The following is a 25,386-nucleotide window of genomic DNA, read 5'->3' as shown; positions in this document are numbered from 1 at the left end:
CTTCTGCTCTAAAAGCCTAACCACTATTTTTTATTTTACTTTATTTTATTTTATTTTATTTTATTTACTATGTGCTCCTTTATCCAAAAAATAAGGCTTGTCAGGTGCTAGACTGAGTTGCTCCCAAGTGAATGGCTTTACCTTGGTCCTTGGATGGCCATCTAAGAAAGTCAATTATTCCACAAGAAATACACAATGCTGACAAGGAGAAAAGGCACAGAGCAAAGAAGAGCTCTTGTTAGTTACCACTCTAGACTTGACCTAACTAGACCTCATTTTCTGTACAATGTAGCAACAGTAGCCAGAGCTGTTCAATTAGCATCGCTAGACGATCTAGTCAGCCCCTTCAGATTCCAAAGGTTCTCACAGGACCTGATCTTTATCTTCATTCCAATTATGCTATTATGTTATGGAGCTGATGATTTGACTTAACAACTGTGGGGAAGACGTCCAATGATTTAAATAAGTACAGAGAGAATGACCCCTTAGCAGTTTATAGCATTCACAGATTCTTCATTATCCTCATCTTAATAAGGCTGGGTATCCCAGTAGGAGGACCTGTGCTGTGGGGGCTGGGCTGCATTGTAATTTCTGAATAGTATGTCCCTGGAATGGTAATAGCCATGTAAGAATCTTTGTATAAATTAGATGCCATCATATTTATAAAGCATCTGTCACATGCTAAGAATTCAATCAATGATGAATGTTCCATTATTATAACAAGTCCTGGAAGGCAAGGCATTAACTAGTAGGGCAGAAACTAGCCACAGAAATACCAGTGCAGGCTGGTATTGGAAGAGTAAAGAGCATGTGTTCCTGGGTCTCTCCAGCAAAATTTACTGGAAGAACAAAAAGAAAAAGAAAAAAGCTCATAACAACAAATCTAGACTGGTGACCTTTGCTTATTTACCTATTTCAAGATCAATAGATTCTCTCTTGAACACCCCTGCTGCAACTCCATGCTTACAAATGCATCCCGTCCACATACACACAGAGACTAAAACAAGAAGGCGGGTAGAATCTTATCACATAGGCCCAGCTCCCATGTCCTCCTACGCAGATATTAATCCTGTATTGTCTTCTGCAAGCCTGAATAATTTGTTCAAACCCTGTCTTACAGAAGCCAGTGCTGTCACCTCTGAGGGATGATGTGCAAAGGTTTGATTTGCAGCTAATAGAAAAATCTATTTCTTTCAGTTTCACTTCTGTCACACGAGGACCGTTGTGTTCCCTACAAGGGACTCCTTCTTCTGCAATAACCACCAAGATGACAGATCTCAGGTGGCAATATGAGCTGTCTGGGTTGAGTGGCGCCTATTAGTTTTATGACCACTGGTTCAGAATGGCCTTGTGGTGTCCACAGCCCATCTTAATGAAGATGGGTAAGACAGCTACCGATGAAATAAAATCTCTTTGCTCCTTTCTGTCCCATCTGAAAGTCCATCAAACTTTCATCTTCTGCTACAAAACAGCTGCTGGGCCAAACACTCAGCCACAGTGAATCATAGCCTGTGGCTGCCCTGTTGTCTTTGAGAAGTAAGCAGGAACCCTGGGTTTACTGACTACATGGCAGAGAAGGAAAAGTAAATAGCTTTACCATCTTTTTTTTTTAATAAGTAAAGAAAAGTAGCAAAGTTGCATAGCACATTTATTAGTGCCGTTAATTAAAACACTCTGAAAAGTTAGACGCATCGTCTATATGGGAATCAGTCTTATGAGTTTATTCCTACTAATGGTAAGAGTTTTCTCATAGAAGCCAAAGCAATTGGGAACTTTCCTAGATAGCGTAGTGCAGGTAGGTATATAGTCCCATTCTCAGCTAATATCAACTGCTCTTCTTTCTAATTCTGGCTCTGGCAAAGACTGTACTTCTCCAATCTTTATTGGGGGCCTCACTCCAAAGTCTAACTCAAATATCACATTGTAGGAAATTGGAAAGGTGATAGAAAAATCCCCCATGTTCCTGCAGAATCCCTTCTCCATGCTATCCTCCCTTTAGGATGTTTTCACATTCCTCTTGATAAGAAAAATAATCTTCTCTACATATTGACTTATGTGACCAACAGCATACTATGAGAGCACCAACTTGTGACTTCCTAGCTCTCAAGAGTTCTTGTTGTCCTTTCAACCCCATTCTCTTGGAAGGTACCCAAAGGCTATTGTGTAACAGTCCTCGTCCAGTAGAAAATGACAGATCAGATGAAACCTCCTCATTAATGACCAGATCACACCACAGTTATGTAAGTGAAACTATCTTATATTGGTAGCCTTAGTCTGTCATCAGTTACTTGCATCTACACGAGGGATCCCATGTAAAGGAACTAGAGTTGCCAGCCACATCAAACCCAAAACGTTGACTCACAGAAACATAAGCTACTAACACAGCTGAATTAGAAAAACACTAATTTGTAATGTGGTTTGCAATACGATAACAACTAACTAAACCACATATTTCATGAAGTCTTCTCTCTCCATTGATTGCTAGAAGACACGTTGCACGGTCATCAAGACAAGTTCAACTTTTTGCTCTAGCACATTTGAGCCTGGGTGCCATTCAAAAAGAAAATGCTAGTTGTTTCAGAGGAACTAACTAACACGGGCAGTGCATAAACATAGTACTTGTGAGGAAGTCATTATTCATCTGATAAGTCCCTTCCTCTTCATAGTTATCTGAATAATTATAGTCTGCTAGATCAAAGGCAGGAACTTTATTGATCAATACATTGGCTGTGTTTTATATGGTTGGTATTCATATACACATCCTGGACAAATGCCTAGTTCCTCAAGATCCAGAGTGGCTCTATGGTAACATATTTACTGAGTGTTTCAGAAGTGATGTATTAACAGGACTATGAGAAAACATACTTCAGTTACTTTCATTTAATATTTCTTGACATTATTGGCATTTGTAGGGCAAAATTGTCTAGGGACCTCAGGATTCCTTCAAGACTTGAGAGACATTTAGTAAAATCACAGTACTAATTTAGAATTGGTAATTTTTAAAATTCTGATTACTGTTGTGCCCTCTGTATTAAGCTGCCTGTGTACACAACCTGATCACAAAAGCCTTGTCAGGAAGATTATATTACAGCCACAGGAGTCAGGAGTCTCTAGTAGTTCACAGGGGTTGGTAAATTTGCCCCCACTTAGTGGTCACTGTATTACCTGTGCTTGTGTCTACACTTTAGTGTTGGAGCTGCGCAATTTTTATGAAAACCAGAGCCAGATATACTAACTACCTGACACCTAAAAAAGAAAATCTTCCTACACGCTGGTCTCAAGTGATATGCTAAGGAGAGAGTAATTAGTCACGGCCACTTTTGAGCACAGTCTCACCAGACTCTGGGTCTCCTTTTTGACTCACCGGGTCATCTACTCAACTCTACCTTTTGTAACTAGGAGTTAATGACAAGCAAGTATGTTTGGAGAAATACTTCAGAACCTTCTGCAAATACAGCTGAGGGACTGTCAGCAGCTGAACCACACATCTCTGTTCACACATCTAGTGATGAACATGTAATTATCTTCTCTACTGTAGCTCTAGGCCAGGGGCTACATTGTTAACTAATTGAAAGAACAAGGAAAGAAAAGGTTTGCTCTCAACAAAACTTAAATGGCTGGAATTACATCTTTATTATCTGAAGTGGGCACTGTGACTTGTTTATCATCACCTGTCCTGGCATCCAGAAGAAATAACATAGAAATTAGCCTCTGGCTGGTAATCTCATTATAGTCCAGTTATAGCCCATTTTTAGAAAGTCCGTTGGATACAAAATCATCCTGCCAATATAAATGCATATGAGATTTACTATGCATACTGCAAAGTTACCTATTCTTCAGAAGTACAGGCTTCCACACTGAGAGATATGGGACTTAAATAAAAAGAACCCATTAAAAATGCATAACAATGAAGACAAACATCTCTGAACTCAGAAACTACATTGGCTGAGAAACGTAATTGAATTTACAAAGAGATGTGATAATTTAATGGCTGTCTTTATAGAAATAGTTCTATTCTCTGAAGGGTCATGATGTAGAAACAGAGAATTATGCTTGTGAATCCCTGTAGCCGGGACAGGAATTGTATTTGTTTTTCTCTTTGTCAGTGTTTACTATCCCAGTCAGTACTAAAAATGGTCCTCTGCCTGTTCCTTGTGCTGGTTTGTTTGGTTCACGCAGTACCTACGAACAACCTGAACCTGATTGGAAATACTCCCCATACATGTGTCTATCTTTCAAGTCTAAATACTACATCCTATATATATTACATTTCTCTTTTACTTCTTCCTAACTCAACATCCTGTCATCCCAATTCTGACTACAAGGAAGGTAATGCCAGAGAAAGCATCTATGGTCTTTGGCAAATATCCAGTGACTGTTCATTGTCCTTCTAGTTAACATAGTAGGAGGAGAAAAAAAATTTAGTCTCTGATAGGGCTGCCCAACAAAATGGGATACCCAGTTAATTTGAGTTTCAGGAAAATTACTTAACCAAGTGAGCAACTATATCTTATATGTTACATGGGACATACTTAGACGTAAATGCCAGTTGTTTGTTTGAATACAAAATTGAGTTGAGTATCTTGACTTTCTGACAACACTTTCCCATGCCAATGGGCTTAGGAAAGGGACGTTAATCAAATATCATGGCCAGATATGAAATAGCAACTCTAAATGTGTAAGAGGTAGAGTCTAGAAAGTTATGAGTATCCATATTCTGGGAATTTGCACTTAATAAGGGGAAGAGAGTATTTCTTCTAGGTGAAATACTCAAAGAGAAAGCTTAGGCTTTAAAGGAAGTCAACCAGTGGAGAAGGTGAAGAAACAGATGAATAAAACCAAGTTTGCAGAAGTCAATTTTTCTTTCATGATTTAAAGGGCAATGAAAAACCCATGAGGACAGAAAAAATTGTTTCACTGTTTTTATCAATATAATTTTGTGAAGGGAGGAAGCTACAAAAGCTGATATACATCTATTAAAAGCTGGAGTTCCTACAAGATTTTAAGTCCCAACTTCTTAGATGCAGTACTTTTCTTCTCCTGTAAATGATAGCATGGCTGAAATAAATTTGAGGATGCCCATAGCACTGGTTTTTAAACATCAAGAGCTGTCACTGTTACAGCTATTATTTGGTGTTCTCTTAAGGGCCTCTGCTTCCTCTACTGTCTCTCCTCAAAGAGTTCCCTTAAATATTCACTCAGCAAACTCAGCTACTAGTCTCTAACATCTCTGACTACTTCCCTAAATGACTACAGCCTGCCTTGCTCACAGAGTACATATAAAACTTGGTTTTGTTTAACTCTGTGTATTAGTAAACAAATTTATTTGTACCACATGCATGAAGGAGCTTACAGAGGCCAAAAAGGGAAGTAAATCCCCTGAGCTGAGGCCACAGGCAGTAGGGAGCCACCACGTGTGTGCCCGGAATCAAATCCAGGTCCCCTACAAGAGCCATAAGTACCTTTTAAACTTGAGCCATATCTCTAACCTGATGACAAAAATACTTTGAAGTGACCTAATTGAATGTGACATCTTTCCCTCTCTGGCCCTACCATAGTTCATACCTTTAATGCTCATCACCCAATATGCATTAAACTGCTCTCAGACCTTATCTTGCTAACCTCTCATCAGATTTTGTTATTGAGTACTTTAAATGTATAGATCAATATAAAAGAACAACTGTCTGCCATTCAGAATATGAAACAAATAACTCCTTCTTTCCCATGAAGACAGTGATAAAACAATCACTATAAATAAACAATAGAAACACAATGCTGAATGAGAGAATATATTCTTCAACCAAGATGTGAACACATGAAGTTCTTATAGGAAGTACCTGAATCATGTTCATGAGTCAGTGAGTATTTGATGCCCAGGACAATGACTAAGATATACTAGAACTCTTAATATATCCTCATTAGCCACAGTTATACAATGGGACAAGAATTGTGCAGAACGAGTTTAGGAGGCTCATGTAATTGCTATGCAAATGAGGCATAGAAAAAGAAACTTTGTAGGTCAGATACTAAGGGTTGACCTATAATATGAGACATTAGTATAATATGAGACAAATACCTAGAGACCTACATATGGGAAGAATATACTCTAAATACATGGAACATTAAAGAATCTGGTGAAAACTGAGGTTAAAGTATTGGGTTGGAGCCATATATTACAGGCATGCATCCTTCATTCACATTATGCTTATAAAAATTCACTCTTCATTTGTTGATGTTCTAGACTTTGGATATACAATCATGAAAAAGACACATGAGGCCTCCATTCCCAGTTTTTTTTAGCATGGTGAAGGAAATAAAGCACACACAAGGAACATCATAGAGATAGTCAAGCTACAAGGAAAAGAGGTGGTGTTCTGGGAAGAGATTTGAAAAGGCACCTTTAGCAGGGGCATTCAGAGGGGGGTCTGAGAGATAACATATAAGCTTTGTTATTTGATATTCTGATCAGAAAGGGCAACTGTGTGGGAAATGAAGAGAAAGGAATTGAAAATACATAAAGACAATACAATGGGAACAGGACAAAGACACTCAATGAATAAACAAAGACAGATCAGGAAAAGTAAGGTCAAGATATTGTCCTTGATGGGAAAAGGACATGATCTGATTGTTTCTCATCCTGCAGGCCTAGAGGATCCCAGAGGAGAGTAGCATAAAGAGCTTCATGCTTCAGAAGGAAGGCTCAATAATTAGCAATATCTTGGCAAGTGAGGCTTGAGGTCTGCAATGGGGGATATTGAGTCTTTCCAGGTGGTAGAGTGGGAGGATCCGTGGGGATAGGAAAGGAAGATCAAAGATTGCCTTTAAGGAATTTGTAGCTACATTAAAAATAACTTGAGGTTAAAGTTCATGTTTCAATTCCCATTGCAGGGCCTACACCATGCCTTGCATTCCTAATTATAACTATTCTATAATGAATTATAAAGACCATCGCTTTTTTTTTCTTCGAACACTGCTCTCTTCTAATCTTTTACCCCTCTTCTACAGGAATTCTCAGAAATTCCACAGAAAGAATTTTGCCTGTTCAGGGAGATTGAGTGGACACAGGCTGCGTATCCATTTCTGCTCTGTCATTTAATGCATGGATGACTTTGGTCAAGTCATCTCAGCTTGGCTTTTGATTACATCAGCTTAAAAATGGGCCAAATAACCGTCCTACCGTCTATTCTCCTACTGCACAGGGCTGGGGTGAGACGCAGCAATGTCAATGGAGTTTTTGTCTTTTTCCTGTCATACTGTAAAACATTACACAAATAGCAATCAGTTATGGAGCTTCATTGAGTCCATGATGACCATAAAGGAAAATCACTAAAAACTTTGAATGCTCATTTCAGGTTTAATGTCTAAGAAGGAAGAGAAAAGATGCTACATTTTCCTACATAACAATACAAGCACCTCCATTATGTGTTCCATATTTACTGCTTTAAAATATTTATTAAGCACCTGAGGTATATGAGGAAATGTGGCAGCCATCTAGAATAAAAGAGGTTTTCATCACAGAAAAACCAACTGTCCTAGCCCTCAGCGTTATGTTTCTAAATACCGCACAACCTTCAGATTTTTCCTTTTTTGGACAAATTGTACATTTTTTTTTCTTTCATGACAAACCATCTTCAGTCAAGAGCTCCTTGGGTAGTTAATGGTGTCTTGTGATGATCCTTCAAACTCTCCTCTTATTTTACTCTTGATTAAAAAGAAAGCAAGCTCAGGATCTGAGCCCTTGACTGATTTACACTTCAATTTAATTTCTCCCTTTCTCTTTCCTCTCTCCTTTCACTGGAAGAAACCTTCCATGTAATTAGGCTCGAAAGCTCTCATCAAACAGTTTGATTTAACTGCAGCATACTGAATTTCTCTCCTAGGCTGATGGGGCAGAGTAAAATGGGGACCCTTGGAAGGAGGGGTAAGCCTAGTATGAAGTGGAAGCTTCTCTGGGGTGGCATTAAGGGAATCAGCATGAGGGGTAGAGTGTCTTGGCTTCCATGCTGGCTCTATTCCTTTAGTGAAGATTGGTTGGTCAAGTTACACTGGAGGCCACTCCAGACCCCTAATCCTCAGCAAAACTGGTGAGTTCTAGGACTAAGACTGTAGTACAACAGGCAGACTGAGGATAGAATCCATGTTTGCCTTGCTCTGTCTTGCCTCTGGTTTGTAAAGTGTGATTGGTCTGTTAGCTTCCTCCCATGAAAAATAATTTGATGGGTGAAGGTCTATACAGACCTCTTCCAGGCTTAGTATTTGATGATTGCACACTTGCAAAGCAGTTGTAGAATGCATTGGAGTCCCGCATCACAGGGCCCCTGGGGTAGGACCACACCCATGTCAGGACATGGGGACTTTGATGATCCGGCTGTGAATATTTTTTAGGGTAGCCGTTATTATGTTACCTTGGGCAGGAAAAGGAAGCCTTTGCTATCTCAAGATTGTCTGAAAGAGTGTTCTTTGCGATAATAATTCTAAGGGACAGTTAATTGCAGAAAGAGGATCAGGTGGAGGTCCCTTTACAGACAAAGATATGGAAAGAAAAACAAAACAACAAAGATTATTCCAAGGAGACAAGTTGACTGTGGAGGGCCAGAGTTTAAGTTTTACATCCTTGTTTCATATAAAAGCTGTCCCCTTCTCAGATTATTGACCTGCTGGCACAACCCTGTGATGACACTGGGCTGATCAATGAAATCGGAGCAGAACGGAGTAGACACCGAAGCATTTCTGCATCTGTAATTCACAGCAGGCTCATAGCCCCTGTCTCGTCTGTACATTCCCAGGCCACGAGCTAATTAGCATGCTGTCAAGGCATTGCTGCTACATTAATTTTTTTTCCAGCTCACATATTCACCCACATGTGCCTATACGCATGCATACTGGCTTAAAGTGGAAAAAAAATCACTGTCATTCTCAAAATATTCATTTCATTAGTTTTACCCTCATAATTAACGAACTGCAGCCACGTATACAATATATATATGATGAATCGAGAATAGAGGTAGATGCAAGGTGGACTAATAAAGTGAAAATGTAGTTTGGAGATCATCTGGATTTTGCTCATAAGCCCTGATGCAAAGATGAAGAACTAACTCATTAAAGACGGCCGGGAAGTCACTTGGACATCATTAACTCAAATTCTATCATTTTATAGGGAAAATCATGGAATCCAGAACAAACTGGCAGTTTGCTTCAAATTGTAAGTTGAAGAATAAGCCTCTGGCAACTATGGAAACCATATATCCTCATAAAAGTATTCTATATAGTGGATTTTTAAAAAAGGTGACATGGTCACTGGGAGCTATCCTGTCATTTGATGCCCCTTACCTGGCACTTGGATCCTTGATTGAACACATACCTGTTACTTGCCAGAGAACTCTGGGAAATAGATGGGTTTGCAAAGGCTCTTTAGAAAAGACTTGACCCCAGTGTAATAGACTTGTGGATATAAGGAAATGGAATCAGATGTTCTCAGAAGCAGGGGCAAGGTAGACATTTTTGTAAATATTGGACCTAAAAGTTTGGTAGGCAGGAGAGGCCAAGGACTTAATAAGTGGAAGGAATTCTGGAAATTAGTAACTGAAAGAAAATTTCTTTGTAAATTCACCCTGACAAGGTTACCTACTTTGAGGTAGAAACAAAGCTAAAGTGCCTAGTTGAATATTTGACACAAGGTGAGTGGGAAACTCTGATTACTAAGTACAAAAGCATGCACAGTTCTCACAATATATTGTTGCCCTGGGAAGATCAGAAGGTCCCTCTAAAAGTGGTTGAGGATTCTAAGAAATCCACTTTGAGAAGGTTTGACTCCCAATAACAATAAGGAAAAATTTAAATATTCAAACACATGTGTGGATTCAAATTCTTTGGATACTCAACTTGGGTCTGCTGTGTATGAATGGCCTTAGAAAACTATCAAAATCATCCCTGCCAGCCCCCTGAAAACAGGAAAAGAACTGCCCCTCCCTCAAAATAGAATCAAATGACCTAAAAGCTTTAGGGAACTGTAAGGCACACTGAGTGCATTAAAAGGCAGTACAGTATTCCAATAATTAGTGATTACTAAAATAGGTTCATTGTCATTCTTATAAAAGCAGAATTCTTTCTTGGATTCACTTAAGAAGTGTAAAATAATGTAAGGACATATTCAAAGATGTCTTTCTGATAATGTGGAATTACTAGTTTGTGAAGAGAGAAGAGGATTCGCGCGTGTGCGCGCGCGCGCACACACACACACACACACACACACACACACACAGAGAGAGAGAGAGAGAGAGAGAGAGAGAGAGAGAAAGAGAGAGAGAGAGAAGGACATGCCTATTGAACCTATAAGTCCATTCTTTTCTCAAGATAAAAAATAATCTCTGTTGTTAAATCTTTAGCCCTCTTCCTCCTCCTCCTCCTCCTCCTCCTCCTCCTCCTCCTCCTCCTCCTCCTCCTCCTCCTCCTCCTCCTCCTCTTCTTCTTCTTCTTCTTCCTCTTCTTCTTCTTCTTCTTCTTCTTCTTCTTCTTCTTCTTCTTCAACTAACCCGAGAGTTACTGAAACTCCCCATATCTAAGTATTCTGCTTTGCCTGTGAATCTAATCTTTTTTTTTTCCCCCAGAGCTTTGGGTCTATTAAAGCCAGGATTTCAAAGCACTGGGAGACATCTATTAGTTATCAATTATAAAATAGCCCCAGAGCCTTTGCTGTCTGTCACCATTTGTTCACAGGACTCTGGAATTTCAGGCTAGATAATAAATGAACTCCAGAGGCATGCTTAAAATTTCTAACCAGAGTGATGTCCTTTCCTCTTTCGCCACTGAGGCAGGGTCCGCTCTGCAGGAGCTAGTTCATTCCTCTTTGCTAACCTGCTCAAGTGACATGTCCCTGAGATGCCAGCTATATACTTGCTCCTAGACCCATATGCTCTTTATCACAGGAATCCTCTGTGCTCTGATTTCAGATCCTACTAAACTGCTCTTTGCACACTGAGGCTTGGGGTGATGAATTCTTTCTCCTTGTATAAACCTCTACAGATAACCAGATCCTCCCAACCAACTCCCTCTTTTCTTTCTGTGACAGCACCCAATGACAAGAGTGAAAGGCAAATAGATACTAAGTAAAACAGCAATGCTGTCTTGGTTTAATACAACGCTCCATCAACCTGTTCCACTGCCTAGCAACCATGGTGGCTCACCCCGAGTTCATTTTCATTTTAATGTGCCACACAGAAAAGCAGCCTAAATATATAGCCCCAGTTCTGAAGCATATAATCTGTAAACTACAGGAACAGGCAGATCATTTCCATTAGTTTCTTGTGTAGCAAAAACCACAATTTGCACCCAAAGCGTGTAATTATATTCAAATCCAGAAAGACTGCTTCAGAAAGAGTTGAAATTCATAGTTTGGGGGGAAAGTTACTCAAGAGTATATACAGGGGTTGTAATGTGGGAGGAGGAGCATTGCAAAACAATAAAAATGAGAATAAATACTATGTAGCTGTTCGGATTCTAGGGATTTCCTGGGTACACAAGTGCTAATGATTTGTAAATGAATAAGTAAATATTGGAACTGAGGACACGCCCTTTACCAGTAACTTGTCATAGCTTCTGAACATGGAGTAGTGGCAGGTCCAGGAAAATGTTGTTACCTTTTTCCTTTCAGAGCCAGTGACACTCAACCAGAATGGTACGATGTCTACCAGTACACAGCCCCTTGAGTTGTACCTCTTTCTCACACCAGGGTCCTTAAGGTAGGTAAAACTTCAGCACAGCCCTAAAACTCTATTTCTGAACACAAAGCCAGACAAGTCTTGGAAAGATTTCATGGTGGATTTACTTCGACATGAGGCCGGGAAAGTTCAAAGCTGTCAGAAGGCATACCCGTAGAACTTCACTTGGCTAAGGAGAGATGGCTGGAGAAAAAAGAAGAAGAAGAAGAAGAGAAGTGGGAGACAGCTGGCAATTGCAACTTTGGAGGAAGGAGCACTTGACCTTATCTATTGGAATTGGGAAGGAACAAAGGCAGTGAACTTGAATCCATACTGCCTGACTTTCTCGCTATTTCTAACACTGGCTGGGGAGCCATGGCTGAATCCCTACTTTGCTCATGTGGAGTACTGAGCCTTTAGGTCCCCAGAGTTCTAAGAAGGTGACTCTGTGTTTTTGAAGAAGTCTGTACCCCTCACCCCCCCACACTGCCTCTTTTATAAGCTAGCATCCATCTCCCAGAATATGGAATGGACACTGTGGCATTAACCACATCCTTAGGTTCAAATGGGCTCAGGCAAGCTGTCACATCTGAGTATTTATTACCGATTGCACACTCATAGACACTTTAGGATATGTGTCTATTCAAGGTTCAGAAGGTTTCAATGGCATGTGTGCTCTGTTCCCGACAAAAGAGTTTGGTGTGTGTTTCTTTCTGTTTCTTGAGATGATGAACTACACAAAGCCACAGAAAGACAAAGAAGAGCTCTGTGGTTAGAATCGGGTTTGAGTCTGGTGTTATCACCCTATTACTTTAGTCAAGTCACTTACCCTCTCTGGGACTCAATAATGTCAATTGTAGAACAATACCTACTATATTAACTCCGAAGGCTTGTTTGAACTAAATGACCCCATGCATAAGCCTCTCGAAGTTTTGACACAGAGTAGGTGTGTGGGACACAAGCAAGCCTCTCTCAGAGTGTGAATTGCAAAGAGAATCAAATGGTTTGCTCTTTATGAACTCAGTTTCTCTGCCTCCTGCCCTAATGTGGTTCAACACAGCGGAAGGGTGTGTTTTAAACACAACTTGGAACTCCTTGCTTTGTACTAATAAGGTGTGTTTAAATGAAACCTTTATTCTTTCTATCTCACCACGACTATGTCAAGTTGGACTTGGGGCTTTCTACTATCACAGTGTGTTTCTCTTTACATCGCCTGTTTCCGAGGGGGAAAGGGAAAACCTGGCTGATGGCTTTGGCAAAATTATCTGACAATTAAGAAAATAGCCCTATAGCACAATGGTGTACCCGTGGAACTCAGACAGGTCCAACACACTGGAGTGTGTCTTAAAGATACAGAAGTCTGAGATCTTTCAGCGTACAAGGTAAACAACACTGGGAGTGCTTGGCTCCCAGTGGTAGTTAGGGAATGCCCCCATAATGTGAGAAGGAAATAAGACAGAAGGGAATGTTTTCTCCAGCTAAAGAATTAAATCACTGTAGCAATGCATCCCACTATAGGGAGAAAGGGAAGGAAACATTAAAAGATAAAGATACTCATGGAAAGTTAAAAGAACAGCTATTAATAGGCTGCCAGGTTCACAGAGTGGGCAAGAAGGAAAACTTGCAATGAATTCAGTGACTCTACAGTGTTCTTCCCATAAGAACTCTACCTTTAAATACAGACTGTAAAGCATCCAGCAAGCTGTGTTCATATCTGTTCTACGACCCCTCATCTCTAAAATTACAAAGGAAAAAAAACCAGATTGCATTAAGATAAGTTTCCTTTACCATATCTGAAGACAATTGATGTAAAGACAGAAGTCATGTCCTACTGTAAAGGGCAGGTTTGTTTGTTAATTTTCTAGTCTACTTCCCAATACATATCCAACACAGGAATGTTTTGCCTCAGAATCTTTCTCAGAGCCCTCGTCATTTTTATTACCCAAGATCTCTGAGCTTCCACATGTTTTGTTTAATTTGTTAACTGTGGCTTGAACCTATCCAACATGGATCTCTACCAAAAGGGTAGCTGTATGTTGCATCACAGTTGGATTTCTGTATCCTTATGAAGGTGCTCTCATCTATATTTTCCCCCAACAGTAGTGTGCAAATGAAGTAGTTCGTCAGAAGACAACAGTGTTGCCATAGAGAAATAAGGAGAACGCATGAGTATAGTAGCTTCAACCTGCCTACCAGCAACCATTCAACCAGGAAGCTCAGGTCCATGAGAGAAGGTGGTGCTGACATTATAGTATTTCTTATAAAATGTGACACCTGTGTGAGTCATGCATATAATTTATCTTCTCGGAAACTTTGTGCCTATAACAGATAAGTCATATTATTAACTATTCAAATTTAAAAACACATGCCTCTTGGTCAGACAAAAAGACTAAGACACAATACATTCAACTCTAAACCATATCCTTGCTTGATCCTACCCACACCAAATACCCCTCCATCCATTTGAACTCCATTACCATTGAGACCCTTATTAGCACATGCTCTCATGACTCACTTTTAAAAGAAATTATCTGAAGTTGGGGAGCTTAAAAGAAGAGGAAGAAAGGAGAGAAGGAAGGGGAAGGAGAGAAGGTAGGGAGGGAGAGAAGGAGGAAGACAGGGGAAAGAGGAATAGAGAGAGGAATCAAGCATGGAAATTATTTTCCAAAAGAATTGAGCACCTTGCTTCAAATTTACAGCAACTTTACTGATGAACAATACATTTTCTTAGTCATTCCACTAGAGCATCATGACTGATAAAGTAGGCCTGCTATAATATTTATATTTAGAAATATGTTTCATACAAAAGCCAACTGGAAAATTATTGAAATGATACTTTTAAATACTTTTTGTTACTGAAAATATTTACTTATATATAGTTAATGTTTTCCTCACTTAAAGATGAAAAGTGAAGAACTAGTGGTGTGTGCATGTGCACACATGTGTGTGTGTGTGTGTGTGTGTACTTACTTGTGCATGCACAAACATGTGCTTAAAGAAGTAAATGAGGAGAGGTCTGAGTGCAGCTTGGAAGGGCAACAGGTCTGACTGAGAAAGCCTTGGAACATTCACATTAGCCTATGCCCACAGAGCCTGTGTCTGCAGTCAGACAGACTTAGTCCTATGCACATCAGCATCTGGACTCAGGCCCAGAAGCTCAGCCAAGAAGGCAAACAGAAGTTGAGTAAACCTGCTGTCTTTGTTTTCGCCATTTATGCAAATAGGGCTTTTCTTTTTGAGGCACCATCCTAGGGTTTGGTAAATTGCTGTCATTGTCACCCGGGGTTTACTTGTCTCTTCTGGATTTTACATAGTCACTGAATTCACTGAACAAACGGTACAGGTATATTGACGACTAGCCCCCACCCTGGAGATGTCAAAAATACAGTGTCTTCAAAATGGGTATATGGAAGCCCCACTCAACAGGACCTCAGAATGATGCTATTTGGAGATAGGTCCCATAAGGAGATGATGAAAATACGATAAAGTCATCGGGTGTAGTTGAATGGGTCTTTAGGGAAGGGGGAGAAAAGGAAAAGAAAATACGCCAGGGCTGATGCACACAGAGTAAAGGAAAAAAGACAAGATAGCAACACAGTAGGGAAATGTCCATCTGTAAACCACAGAGATGGCTCCCCAGAAACCAAGCCTGTTTGCATGCTGATCTTCAACCCTTATCCTTCAGAGCTGAACCATAAGGAAACAAATACCAGAGGGAAGTTCATGGGTTACCTTCAGAGATGTGTGTCTCTTCAAGGCTATCCAGGGTCCCCGAGATGCAAAGTTTCTGAAATAAATTCAGCTCTAAAGTCCAAAAGGGAATATGGTACCTCCAAAACTTTGATATAGAGGAGTAAAGTTCTCACTACTGGATTTTACAAACTATTAGTTGGAAAGTCTTTTATTCTCAGCCCTAAAGGCAATTGTTAGGCATTTCTCATCTCTTCTGGCTGTAATAGGGCAGCCCACCCCCACCTCTACCCTACTTGGTGGTGGCAGCAATAATATTAAGAGTCTGGAAAGATTTATACTCTGATAATATATTCTTCCCCTAGCCTCTTTCAAGAGCAGGCGAATCTCCAAGCCCACCACTTACCAGTACATTTTAGAGACAAAAAAACAATGCATGCTGAGGATAGAGGAGAAACCAATTTAATTAATTCATCACCAAGGCCAAAGACGTATAAATCTTATCGTTTTATCTGTCAACCAACACTCTGAATTATTCAGTGTTCCCAATCTCAAGAAGGAAGGCAGAGAGAAAGTGGTTAGAGAGCAGCTGCTGAGAACCATAATGTGTTTGCAGATGAGGCCAGAGTGAGCTTAATGCTGGACAAACTTTAGAGGCTAGATTCTGAAAGGAACTCGTGGCAGAGTCTCATTCAAGACACCAAGTTCCTGTGTCACCAGTGAGGCCACTACCACATCTGTTCAAGGTGATTTGGAAAAGAACAAAATTTGTGTGGAAATGAAAATTGATGAAATGAAAACCAATACACTGTACCTATTTACATGCCCAACTAATCCACCTAGCACTTTTACAACTGTGGAAAACAAGCATAAGAGGGGAAAATAAACGTGGAGGGGTATTTTGAGTCACAGGAGAATGAAAACATGAATTTTATGAAGGACACATAAATTTCACGTGGAATTATTTAATTTCCTGTCTGGGCCCTACCTTCCTTCCTCCACAGTTTGTAAAACGAAGAAGCACTTGTCTTTCACAGTGATCAACAGAGTTACAGAATCACGCCAGGCTGAACTCCCTAATGTTTTACGGGCTTATGTTGTGTCTTATAGTTAGGACAAAGCCTGGCCCATAATAACTGTTCTCTGTCACCTGAGTGACAACTGGGTAGAGGAATACATGAAAGAGGGATGGGGGCCCTAAAAGAAAAGATTGAGCAAGGAGAAGAAGGATAGGAGATTCCAATTTTTAAAAAGGGCTCATTCCATCTTGAAGCCCTAACTTGAGACTATTTGGGGTAACCCAGTACCCCAGAAATTTTCTGTTCCAATTTTATTGATGATCTCAGCATCACCCAGGCTGCTGCCCTGGAATACAGACTTCACACAAATCTATAGCATAATCAATATTTTAAAGATCACCTCCAAGCAAGGATAAGAGCATAAGTAAAAACTATCAGCTGTTCAGGGGACTTCTGTTTTCTCCAAGTGTGTTAGTGAGAATCCCACTACAGGGCAGGGTGGTGGGGGGAAGAGGATGGCTGCTGGTTCGCAGGAGTTTGGAGGATTTGGGGCCTCTTGGGAAGTTAGGCAAAGCACTAAAAATGGTGAGCTTTGCTTTTTTTTGTTTGGTTTAAAACCATTCTTGAGTCAAAAGAAGGTTCTGGGATTCAAGGCTTTGGTTTTGTTTTTAAGCCAGGATGCCAGGGAAAAAAGGGAGGGAGCATTGGCTAAACTGTTCCTTACAACTGTCCTGGTTGCATGGGTCTATGTCTCCTAAGACCTGCACCTAAAACATGTTTAAAAAACAATGCTGACCTAAGCTTGGCCTTGAACTAGAAGAAAGCCAGTGTATTTCAAATATGAATGGGTGGTGAATATTATTGGAAAGCTCTGGGGAGTCTCGGGGTCGTTTTAGTAAGTAATGCTAGGGTTGCTCACAGCTGGGACTCAGGAAGAGAGCCAAGGTTGGGACTTATTGTTAATTGCTACTTCCCTTGATTTTCAGCTTAAAACCATTAATTAAATATGGAGGCTACCTATTCAGTATCAATCTATTCAGTCCCGAAGTCCCAAGTCAGTGGGATGGGGACTCCCTGAAAGAGGACAGGCAAGAGTTAGAATTCAGAAGCTTTCTCATCCTCTCCATGGTAACCCCTGGGGTTTGGTGCACCCTGCAGTTCAGTTGGATGTGAAAGGCTTGTGAGGAGTCTCTAGCCATTTCTTTATTCTCTTCTTATCCATCAACCTGAATCTTATCAGTTGCCAGGTAATGAGAAATCACAATGAACACCAGTCAAAGGGGTTAGAGAAAACCGAAGCACCAATCTTTGCATAGATGAGGTAAAGAAAAAAAAATTAACCTGTGTATGAATCGACCCTTTTAGAAGGGAGGGGTGGAATTTATAAATTCTTCAAGTACTCTGCTCTACAAATTCCATCACTTTATTAGTACTGCTTTTAACTGTTTGCATCTTAAACAACAACAAAAAGAAATGGCAAGACCTGGCTATCCTCTAACCTCTAACTAATGCATAATCTTCATCTCCCTGGTGATCATTTACACTAATTAGCAAAATTTAGCTAATTATCGCTCAGCGTTTCTGTGTTTAATTATGGCTATTAGTAATAGTCTGTCTGGCTTCCCTCATTTCAACCCCCATCCCAGTCTGTCTCTTCCTTAGGAGTTAAGTTTCCATTTTAATGAGATTCTCTCTCTCTCTCTCTCTCTCTCTCTCTCTCTCTCTCTCTCTCTCTCTCTCTTCCCCTCCCTCCCTACCCCCCAGTGTGTGTGTGTGTGTGTGTGTGTGTGTGTGTGTGTGTGTGTGTGTGTGTCTGGTGTAGCTCTTGCCTGGGCTTCTGTGGTTTGGTTTTGTTTTGTTTTAGAGAGAGTCTACAGCAGACCCAACAGAAGTCACAGGTATAACAGCAACCAGGTTACAAGCCAGCATTCAGGCATTCTCTCAGTCACACCAGCCCCTTCTACCAAGCCTTACGGGCTCTCAACTACTTGACAGTTCCCGCACATGTGATTTGAAAAGAGAGAAAGAACCAGCATGTGCTGGCATTCTTTCAATGTGTTTCCACTTAAAAGGACAGACAGCTTGGAGCAGGAGCCCCTAGCTAGGAACCAGTGGGAAGAATTACTTTCCTAATGGAGCCTGCGTGCCTCAAAATACAAGCCATGACAGGGCCCCTAGAGAGGTTCCCAGCACAGCTCACTGGAGGGCTGCTTAGGCTTTCTCCTGTTCCCCTCCTCATCAGAGTGGAATGCATAGTAAACACTTCTTGGAATGATTTACTACAGCCAGCTCCTGCCTTAGCTGCAGACATCAGCCTTTTAGAGGGAGCCTGCTCAGGGCTGGGTATATTTTTATGAACCACAGGTCTCTTCCTCCAATAGCTATGATGCAAAGAAGATTGTTTGAAGCAAAATATATCCTACATGGTTTGTGTGAACTAACCCTGCTGACTTTAATTGAAAGATCCTTTGCATGCACGGTGAATCCAAGCTGCTATGATTTACAGGGGTAAATAAAAAGTGGTTTAGCCTTATCTGACATATTGCTTCCCCACTAATAGCAGTCTTAGATGTGTGTTTGGTAAGGGGTAACTACTCTTTCCAACCTATATTCAATAATGTAGCATTCACTGGCTGTTATCTAGTTTTTCTGCCTGTTTTGATTCAGTTGTTCTCCCCAGATTTTTATCACATAGGTAACTTTATAGCAGTTCACCATTAACTTCAGGCTGATGCTCAAAGGACCTGCTGTCTCCTATTTCTCCACAACCAGCCCCCAAACAAGAACAGAGAAAACACCGGCGAATGAACATAAGGTGAACGAAAGACTTCCCAACGTGTAGCATCATTAGGAGTTGTTTGATAGAGCTGCCTGCCATCAGTACGTTGGGGGAGGAGAAGGTGGCAAAGGGTAGAAAGTGTGTTTGCCCTGCCATGAACAAGGGCACCAAGGAAGGGAGAGTCTTTTATTGGAAAGTGAATGGCTGAGAGCAAACAGGATTTGCCTTTAAGAGAAAGTGACAATTTTTCCCCTTATGCACATGCAAGCCATCTCATAATTTTAAATTGAATTATTCTGCTATGCCCATCCTTGACCCTACCTGAAAGAGTAGGTTAAAGATTTGCAATGCCCCAGTAAAAGAAAAAGAGCAGAGAGACCCACCGTGCCCTCCTCGAAGGGAAACAGGGGAGCGATAGATAGAAATAGGCACAGAGTGGTGCTTGCTGCCGTGGAAATGGTGTTCGTGCTGAGAGTGAGATCCCGGAGAGGAAGAAGAGGAGGAGGAGGAGGCTACATTAGAAGAACTCCACACAGAGCTGACGATACATCCCCAGAAGAGGGACCAGATCCCAAGTGTCCAGGCCGGCCGGCGAGGAGGGCTCCGTCTTGCGTGGATTCTCAGGTGCATGGTCAACGCACTGGACCACTACAGATGGGCAGTTTCAATTCCAGCCAGGGAGCAATAATGAAGTTCATGATGCCCAGGGGCCCATCATAGCAGGAAGAAGTGTTGTCCAATTTGGGGATGGGGGGAGCAATAAGAGCTTGCGGGGAAATGGTGAATCAGTTTTTTGTTTGTTTTTTTTTTTTTTTTTTTTACAAAAAAGGAAACGAAAGAAAAGAAAAAGAAAAAAAACTACAAAAAGAAACTGAAGATTAAAAAAGAGAGAGAGAGATAAGGCAAAACCTTTCTTTTTCTTTTCCTGGAAGAGAAATTTAGGAGGCAAGAGTCGACCCAGGTACAGCAGACCTGGAGAGCCCTGGCTTGTCACACATTTCAGGGAAGGACCCGCGAGGTTTCTTCCTGCTTTCTTGGTACCTCAAGTCCGATGTTTTAGCTGCATGCTCTGGAAAGCCACTGGGGAAAGGTGGAAGCCGAGAGAGAAGACAAAGCAGGAAAACCCCAAGTAGGCTCACGCTAGTTTATCCCAACATCCAAGGAGTTTTGGACATTTCTTTTTTTCTTTCTTGTTTCGACTTCCGAGCGATGCAATGCAGAACTGCCAGGCAAAAGGGGGCTGCAGGTGGAAGAGTTCTCCTGCTCCCGGGAGTCTCTGTGGAAGGGCGCGGAAGCTGTTAACCCTGAATGTCCTGGATGAGCGCCACGGTGCAGTCGCCTTAAGTCCTGAGTTCCCGATAGGTTGGAAAGCACCCCGCAGCAGCAGCAGCAGCCAGAGAAAGGGATCAAGAAGGGCCAGAGGAAAGGAAACAGCACTGAGCTAGCCTCAACGTGGCAGGAGGTGGAGAGGAGCAGGCCAGGCGCAATCAGGGAGAGCGCTAGAGGAGGTGGCCCGCGGGTGGCAGAGGTGGCCGAGAGGAGAGCCGGCACCCGCAAAGTGCAAGCAACTGGGGAGGCACAGGTGAAGTGAAGCAAGGAGTTGGGGAGCCAAATTCACAAATGGGCAAGTCATATGCAAATAGCGCACTCCGGAGAGCAAATCAGTGCAGCCGGTGTGCTCTGCCGAGGGACTGGCTGGCTCTGGAGGAGGGAGGGGTGGAGCCTCCAGGAATCCCGGCCCTCCCCATTCAAGTGTACGCTAGCTCGCGGCTGCTCGTACACACCCGCGCACGAGCCAGAGCTCTCGCCTCACCTCGCTCCCCCTCTAGGTCCCACCCCGCCATGCTTGCGCGCAGGAGACCCACAGGCCTCCTCAGCTCTGGGCCCCCGGGATTTCCCTTCCCGTTCCTCTCCCAGGATCCTTAAACCCGAACTCGGCGACCAAGGCGCCGGTGAAGGTTTTGTCTGGAATGCACCATGCACCGACAGCCCAAGTGTCCCTAAACCAAAATAAACCCTGAGTCTGTAAGCACACCGGACTGCCTGCGGTAGGCGCCCGGCTGTTTATGCTGCGCTTAGGGCGTCCACTCTTCGGCGCGCATCTCTGCTGAGACTGAACAAGAGCCACTGGACACCACTGCTAGGTCAGTGGATAGATGATAGAATCCGTGTCATCGCTCTCAGAAGTAAAGGTTATGGGGTTGGGTGGCTCAGAGTCTCTGCAGGGTTTGGTGGCTTCCAGTCTGTCCTTCGATGTGGCTTCCACTCAACCTCACTCTTGGAATTCAGGTCCCAGAGGCTAGTAGCACCTTCAAGTCAAATCACAGTAAAGGTGTGCCAAGCAAAGGAGTGGCTGATCTGTCCCTGACTTGCCCAGAAGATCTGACGGGTGGATTCTCACAGGTGCTGGGTACCAGAAAGTACTAGTTAAATCTGGGTAGAGGGTGCGCGCAGAAGTAGGGAGTAGCGGTGGCAAGGAGTAGGAGGGGAGGGGTTTGGAAAGGGGGAGTGCAGGAGTGGGTGGGGTGTGCAGCTCCTGTCACAGCCATCTGTGACTCTAGGAGGGGCTGGCCCAGAGCCCTTTCGGAAACAATGACACTATCCAGTATTTCTATCCAGTATTTCTACTACCTCCACTGAGTGGGCACACAGGCGCACTAGAAGGGTATCCTTCCTAGGCACGTCCTTTCTAACTGAGCCAGCAGTGACTGCCCTGCTCACGCACCTTGATTCTGAAGGAAGTAAGAGTAGACACATTACATACTACACACAAACACGCGCGCGCGCGCGCACGCGCGCACACACACACACACACACACACACACACCATGTGTGGTATATATCTTTTCTTTATTTTAAAATAAAAATCCTTACATATATTGCCTGCTATATATTTATGCTCCTTACAAAAAAAGGAAAAAAAATAAGCATTATCCCTGAGAGTTCGTGACAATTCTTACTCTTATCAGCCGCTTCTTGATTTAGTTCCCCCAGGAGATTCCCATTGCACTTGGAACTTGCTCTAACTCTGTCACACAGACTTCAAAAAGACCTAGGTGACCAGGCTTCTGATGTATTGACAGCTCCATCGACAAGACATCCTTGATTCACTTCTGTCTGCTCCCCAGATTTTTTTCCCAACAGTTGAATGTACCTAGATATACCAACCCAAGCCTGCTGGGCCTTCTTCTCTGGGAGGTTTCCCTCAACATTATGAGGGTGCATTTGCCAGGCCGTTTCCTTAGAAAGTCTTCCTGGGTCTCACCTCAGGTTAGGCATTGCCACCCTACTGGCTATTCTACTTCTTTGTTCCGATTTGTTTCTTTCCCAGCATGGTTGGCATTGAGAAGTTACTTCATCTGCTCATGATCTACATCCTTAAAAGAAAAATGGTCCACTCCCTGCTGGCAGAGCCTTGTCCAGCTCTCTGCTGCATCCTCTGCGTGGGACACATGGGTATCAAGTATCAGGAGCTCAGTAAACGTTTGCCGAATAAATGAACCCATTGAACCAATTGCCAACCGAGTCTTAGAATCTATTAGCTCTCATACCATGAGTTTCACTGGCCCATTTATCTGACTTTAGTGACATCGATTTCCTAGAGACAAGCCTTCCACCGTTGATACGCAGAACTCTTATCCATCTAATGGTCTCCTTTTCCAAGTTGGCACTGACAGGAAACTGTTTTGGCTTTATCCCAAGGAAGCAAGGGGAGGCTAGATGGACATTCCAATTTATTCTCTGCTTGGCTATAAAGGGGAAATGAACTGCTGATGCAGAATGGGACCTGCAAGCCCTGCTGGGACATCACATCTGGAGCTATTCATTCCCGGTCTTATTCTTATCACTTATTTATTAACTACTCCCGAAGTGTCAGAAGCTGTTGTAAGTTCCAGGGAGGGAGAGTCCATTTATGGGCAGAGTTGAGTGAGGAGAGGACTAATCAGATAACAAAACCAAGGCTGCTTAACATTGCTTCTTCTGCTCCGAAGAGCTAAGCCACAGCCATCCTGATAAACTACAGATCCCTCCGCAATATAATACACTATTAATTTTTCCATATGTCTCACACCACTCCCTCTAGTCAACACATTCCTAGTTATATGTCTTTTCAAACTCCCATTCTTCTAGTCTCTTACAGTTTATAGTAGGCCGACATAGTTTGAGAATTTTATCGGTGGCGATAAGTTGATGTGCTCCAAACACCTCCTACATCTAGAATCCCAGAGCAATAATCATCACTGCCCATCGTGGCTGCTCTTTTCCCCACCTGCGTTCTGTCCTCTACTGGGCCCTTTTAATTGGGACCCCAGGCACATCACACAGAGGAAGATGGGGGTCCACTTTTAAGATAGGAAAGGAAAGAAACAGGTGCGAAATTGATGATCTCCCCACAGATTTAAAGAAGAAGAATTTCACAGGAATAATCCATCTTGGCCCCCATGTGTATATCCCCCTCGTGAAACCCAGAGGGGACTCTTTAGAATCTCGAATTTCTAAATGGTATGCAGTGTGTAAACTCCTATTGTAGCTGCATCCACAGGAACAACAGCTAGGGTTCAGAGTTTGTCATCCCAGAATCCTCCCCTGGCCCTTTTAATTTCTCCTCTCTTCTCTTCTTAGGAGACAGTCCAAACAGAAGGGAAGAAAGCATTTACTCTTAACTCTTTACCTTGCTTTGTTCATCGCCTCAGCTTCCAAGCAATATAAGGAATCTGCTGGCTTCTAAAATAAGCCTCCGACTTCTACTTAAATGTGTCAGGTGTCAGGAACCTAATGTGAAGTTGCCTTGTCCATCGTCTCTCACGATGCGTTTTATCTCTGCATAAGCCTCCGCTCACTTGGATAGGCTCTGACGTGCCACTTCGCTGTCAGCAGGAGATACCTGTCAAGTTCGCCACTGCAAGCACATCTAATGTGATTGCAGACTTAGGAAGACCAGAAAGCTTTGGCACAGCCTGATTCTGCAAGACCCAGGCCATTAAGTGAAGACCCACTTTTTAAAAAAAACAAAGAGTAGCAATCCTTACTTGCTGTCTCTACACAGCTCCAGTAGGCAGTTTTGGGAAGAGAAAAACACAAACACCAACCTCCCCCAACCAAACTCTCATAATGCACAGTGAAATAAAAGTCCTGAAAAAATACAGGTGACTGTTAACGTGGCTATAAATATATCCAGGGGTTCTTCCAGTGACACCATAAAGCAGTCGAACATTGCTTTATTCTATGTCAGGGGATTTATTTATAGTCACATAATTCATTTTTTCTGTTCATTTATTTAAGAAAGCCATCCTGCAAAAAGGCCGATTTCAAGTAAGTTTTCCTTCTGGGATTATAAAAGAGAAAACTTTTTCTTTTAAATATCACTCCTACATGAATTTGATTTAAATAGAGAGGGCCGTAGCATCTTTATATAAATGTGTGCCTCTGAGAATGCCTAGGTTGCTCTGGTATGTTTTACCTTCCATTGTTGAGAATTAGATGCATGAATAGAATATGTTTTATCTATGGCCACACTCCCCTGAGCACGCCTGATCTCCTCTGACTGTTTCCTTAAGTCATCCGTCTTATAAACATCATTATTCCCCTGTCCGCCTTGTGGCCACAGGAAGGATTTCAGGCATTTAGATATTGAGCCAAATCTCTTTACATTTTCCAAATCTTTTGAGTTTGATCAGTGGGGTTGGGAATTATTTGTAGCATTCAAATTTTCATATATCAATTCAAGAAAAAGGATGAAAGAAGTTGGTTAGCTAATTCCAAATGAAATAGTAATCATTTATTGAATAATTGATTATTATTTCCTTTACCTCAAAGACAGGGCCAAGTTCTTCCTAGAGGTCTGGCATATATACCTGTTAATTATACTAAACTGCTTCTAGAAGTTACTGATCCAAACTTCTCATCATTGCCACTGTGAAAATCTCTATCTATTTTTGAGGAATTAAATAAAAGGAATTATTGTTACAAAGAACCAGCAGAATACTTTATTTTCTGTGTAGAATTAGGACCTTGCAAATGCTGAAGTAAGCACCCCCCCCCCCAGCTACAGCCTGCAACTCAAGACTGAATGATATCATTTACATATTATAGGATATGTCACCCAATCAAAAGGTTAGTAGACATTTTGAGACTTCATATAGATTTCTGTGTTGGGCCATGTTGCTTGGCAGCCTGAATTAAAATTCTAATTATTACCTGC

General features: G+C 42.0%; 1 protein-coding gene across 38 annotated transcripts in view; it reads right to left on the bottom strand.

The window, feature by feature from the left end:
* The window catches only part of Nrxn3 (neurexin 3), a 1,618,001-nt gene that overhangs the window by 502,704 nt on the left and 1,089,911 nt on the right, over positions 1-25,386 (bottom strand). For 5 of the 38 annotated variants that reach the window (XM_087552070.1, XM_087552071.1, XM_087552072.1 and 2 more), the window contains exon 1: positions 19,568-20,778. In XM_087552070.1, the coding sequence (XP_087408196.1) occupies positions 19,568-19,814 (247 nt within the window). In that variant the 5' untranslated portion in view covers positions 19,815-20,778. 38 annotated transcript variants of the gene reach the window in all.

Source organism: Rattus norvegicus, chromosome 6, assembly GCF_021556685.1.
Source record: "Rattus norvegicus strain SHRSP/BbbUtx chromosome 6, alternate assembly SHRSP_T2T, whole genome shotgun sequence".
Taxonomy (NCBI): domain Eukaryota; kingdom Metazoa; phylum Chordata; class Mammalia; order Rodentia; family Muridae; genus Rattus; species Rattus norvegicus.
The sequence above is the reverse complement of the archived record's forward strand: the minus strand, read 5'-3'. Positions and strand labels throughout refer to the sequence as shown.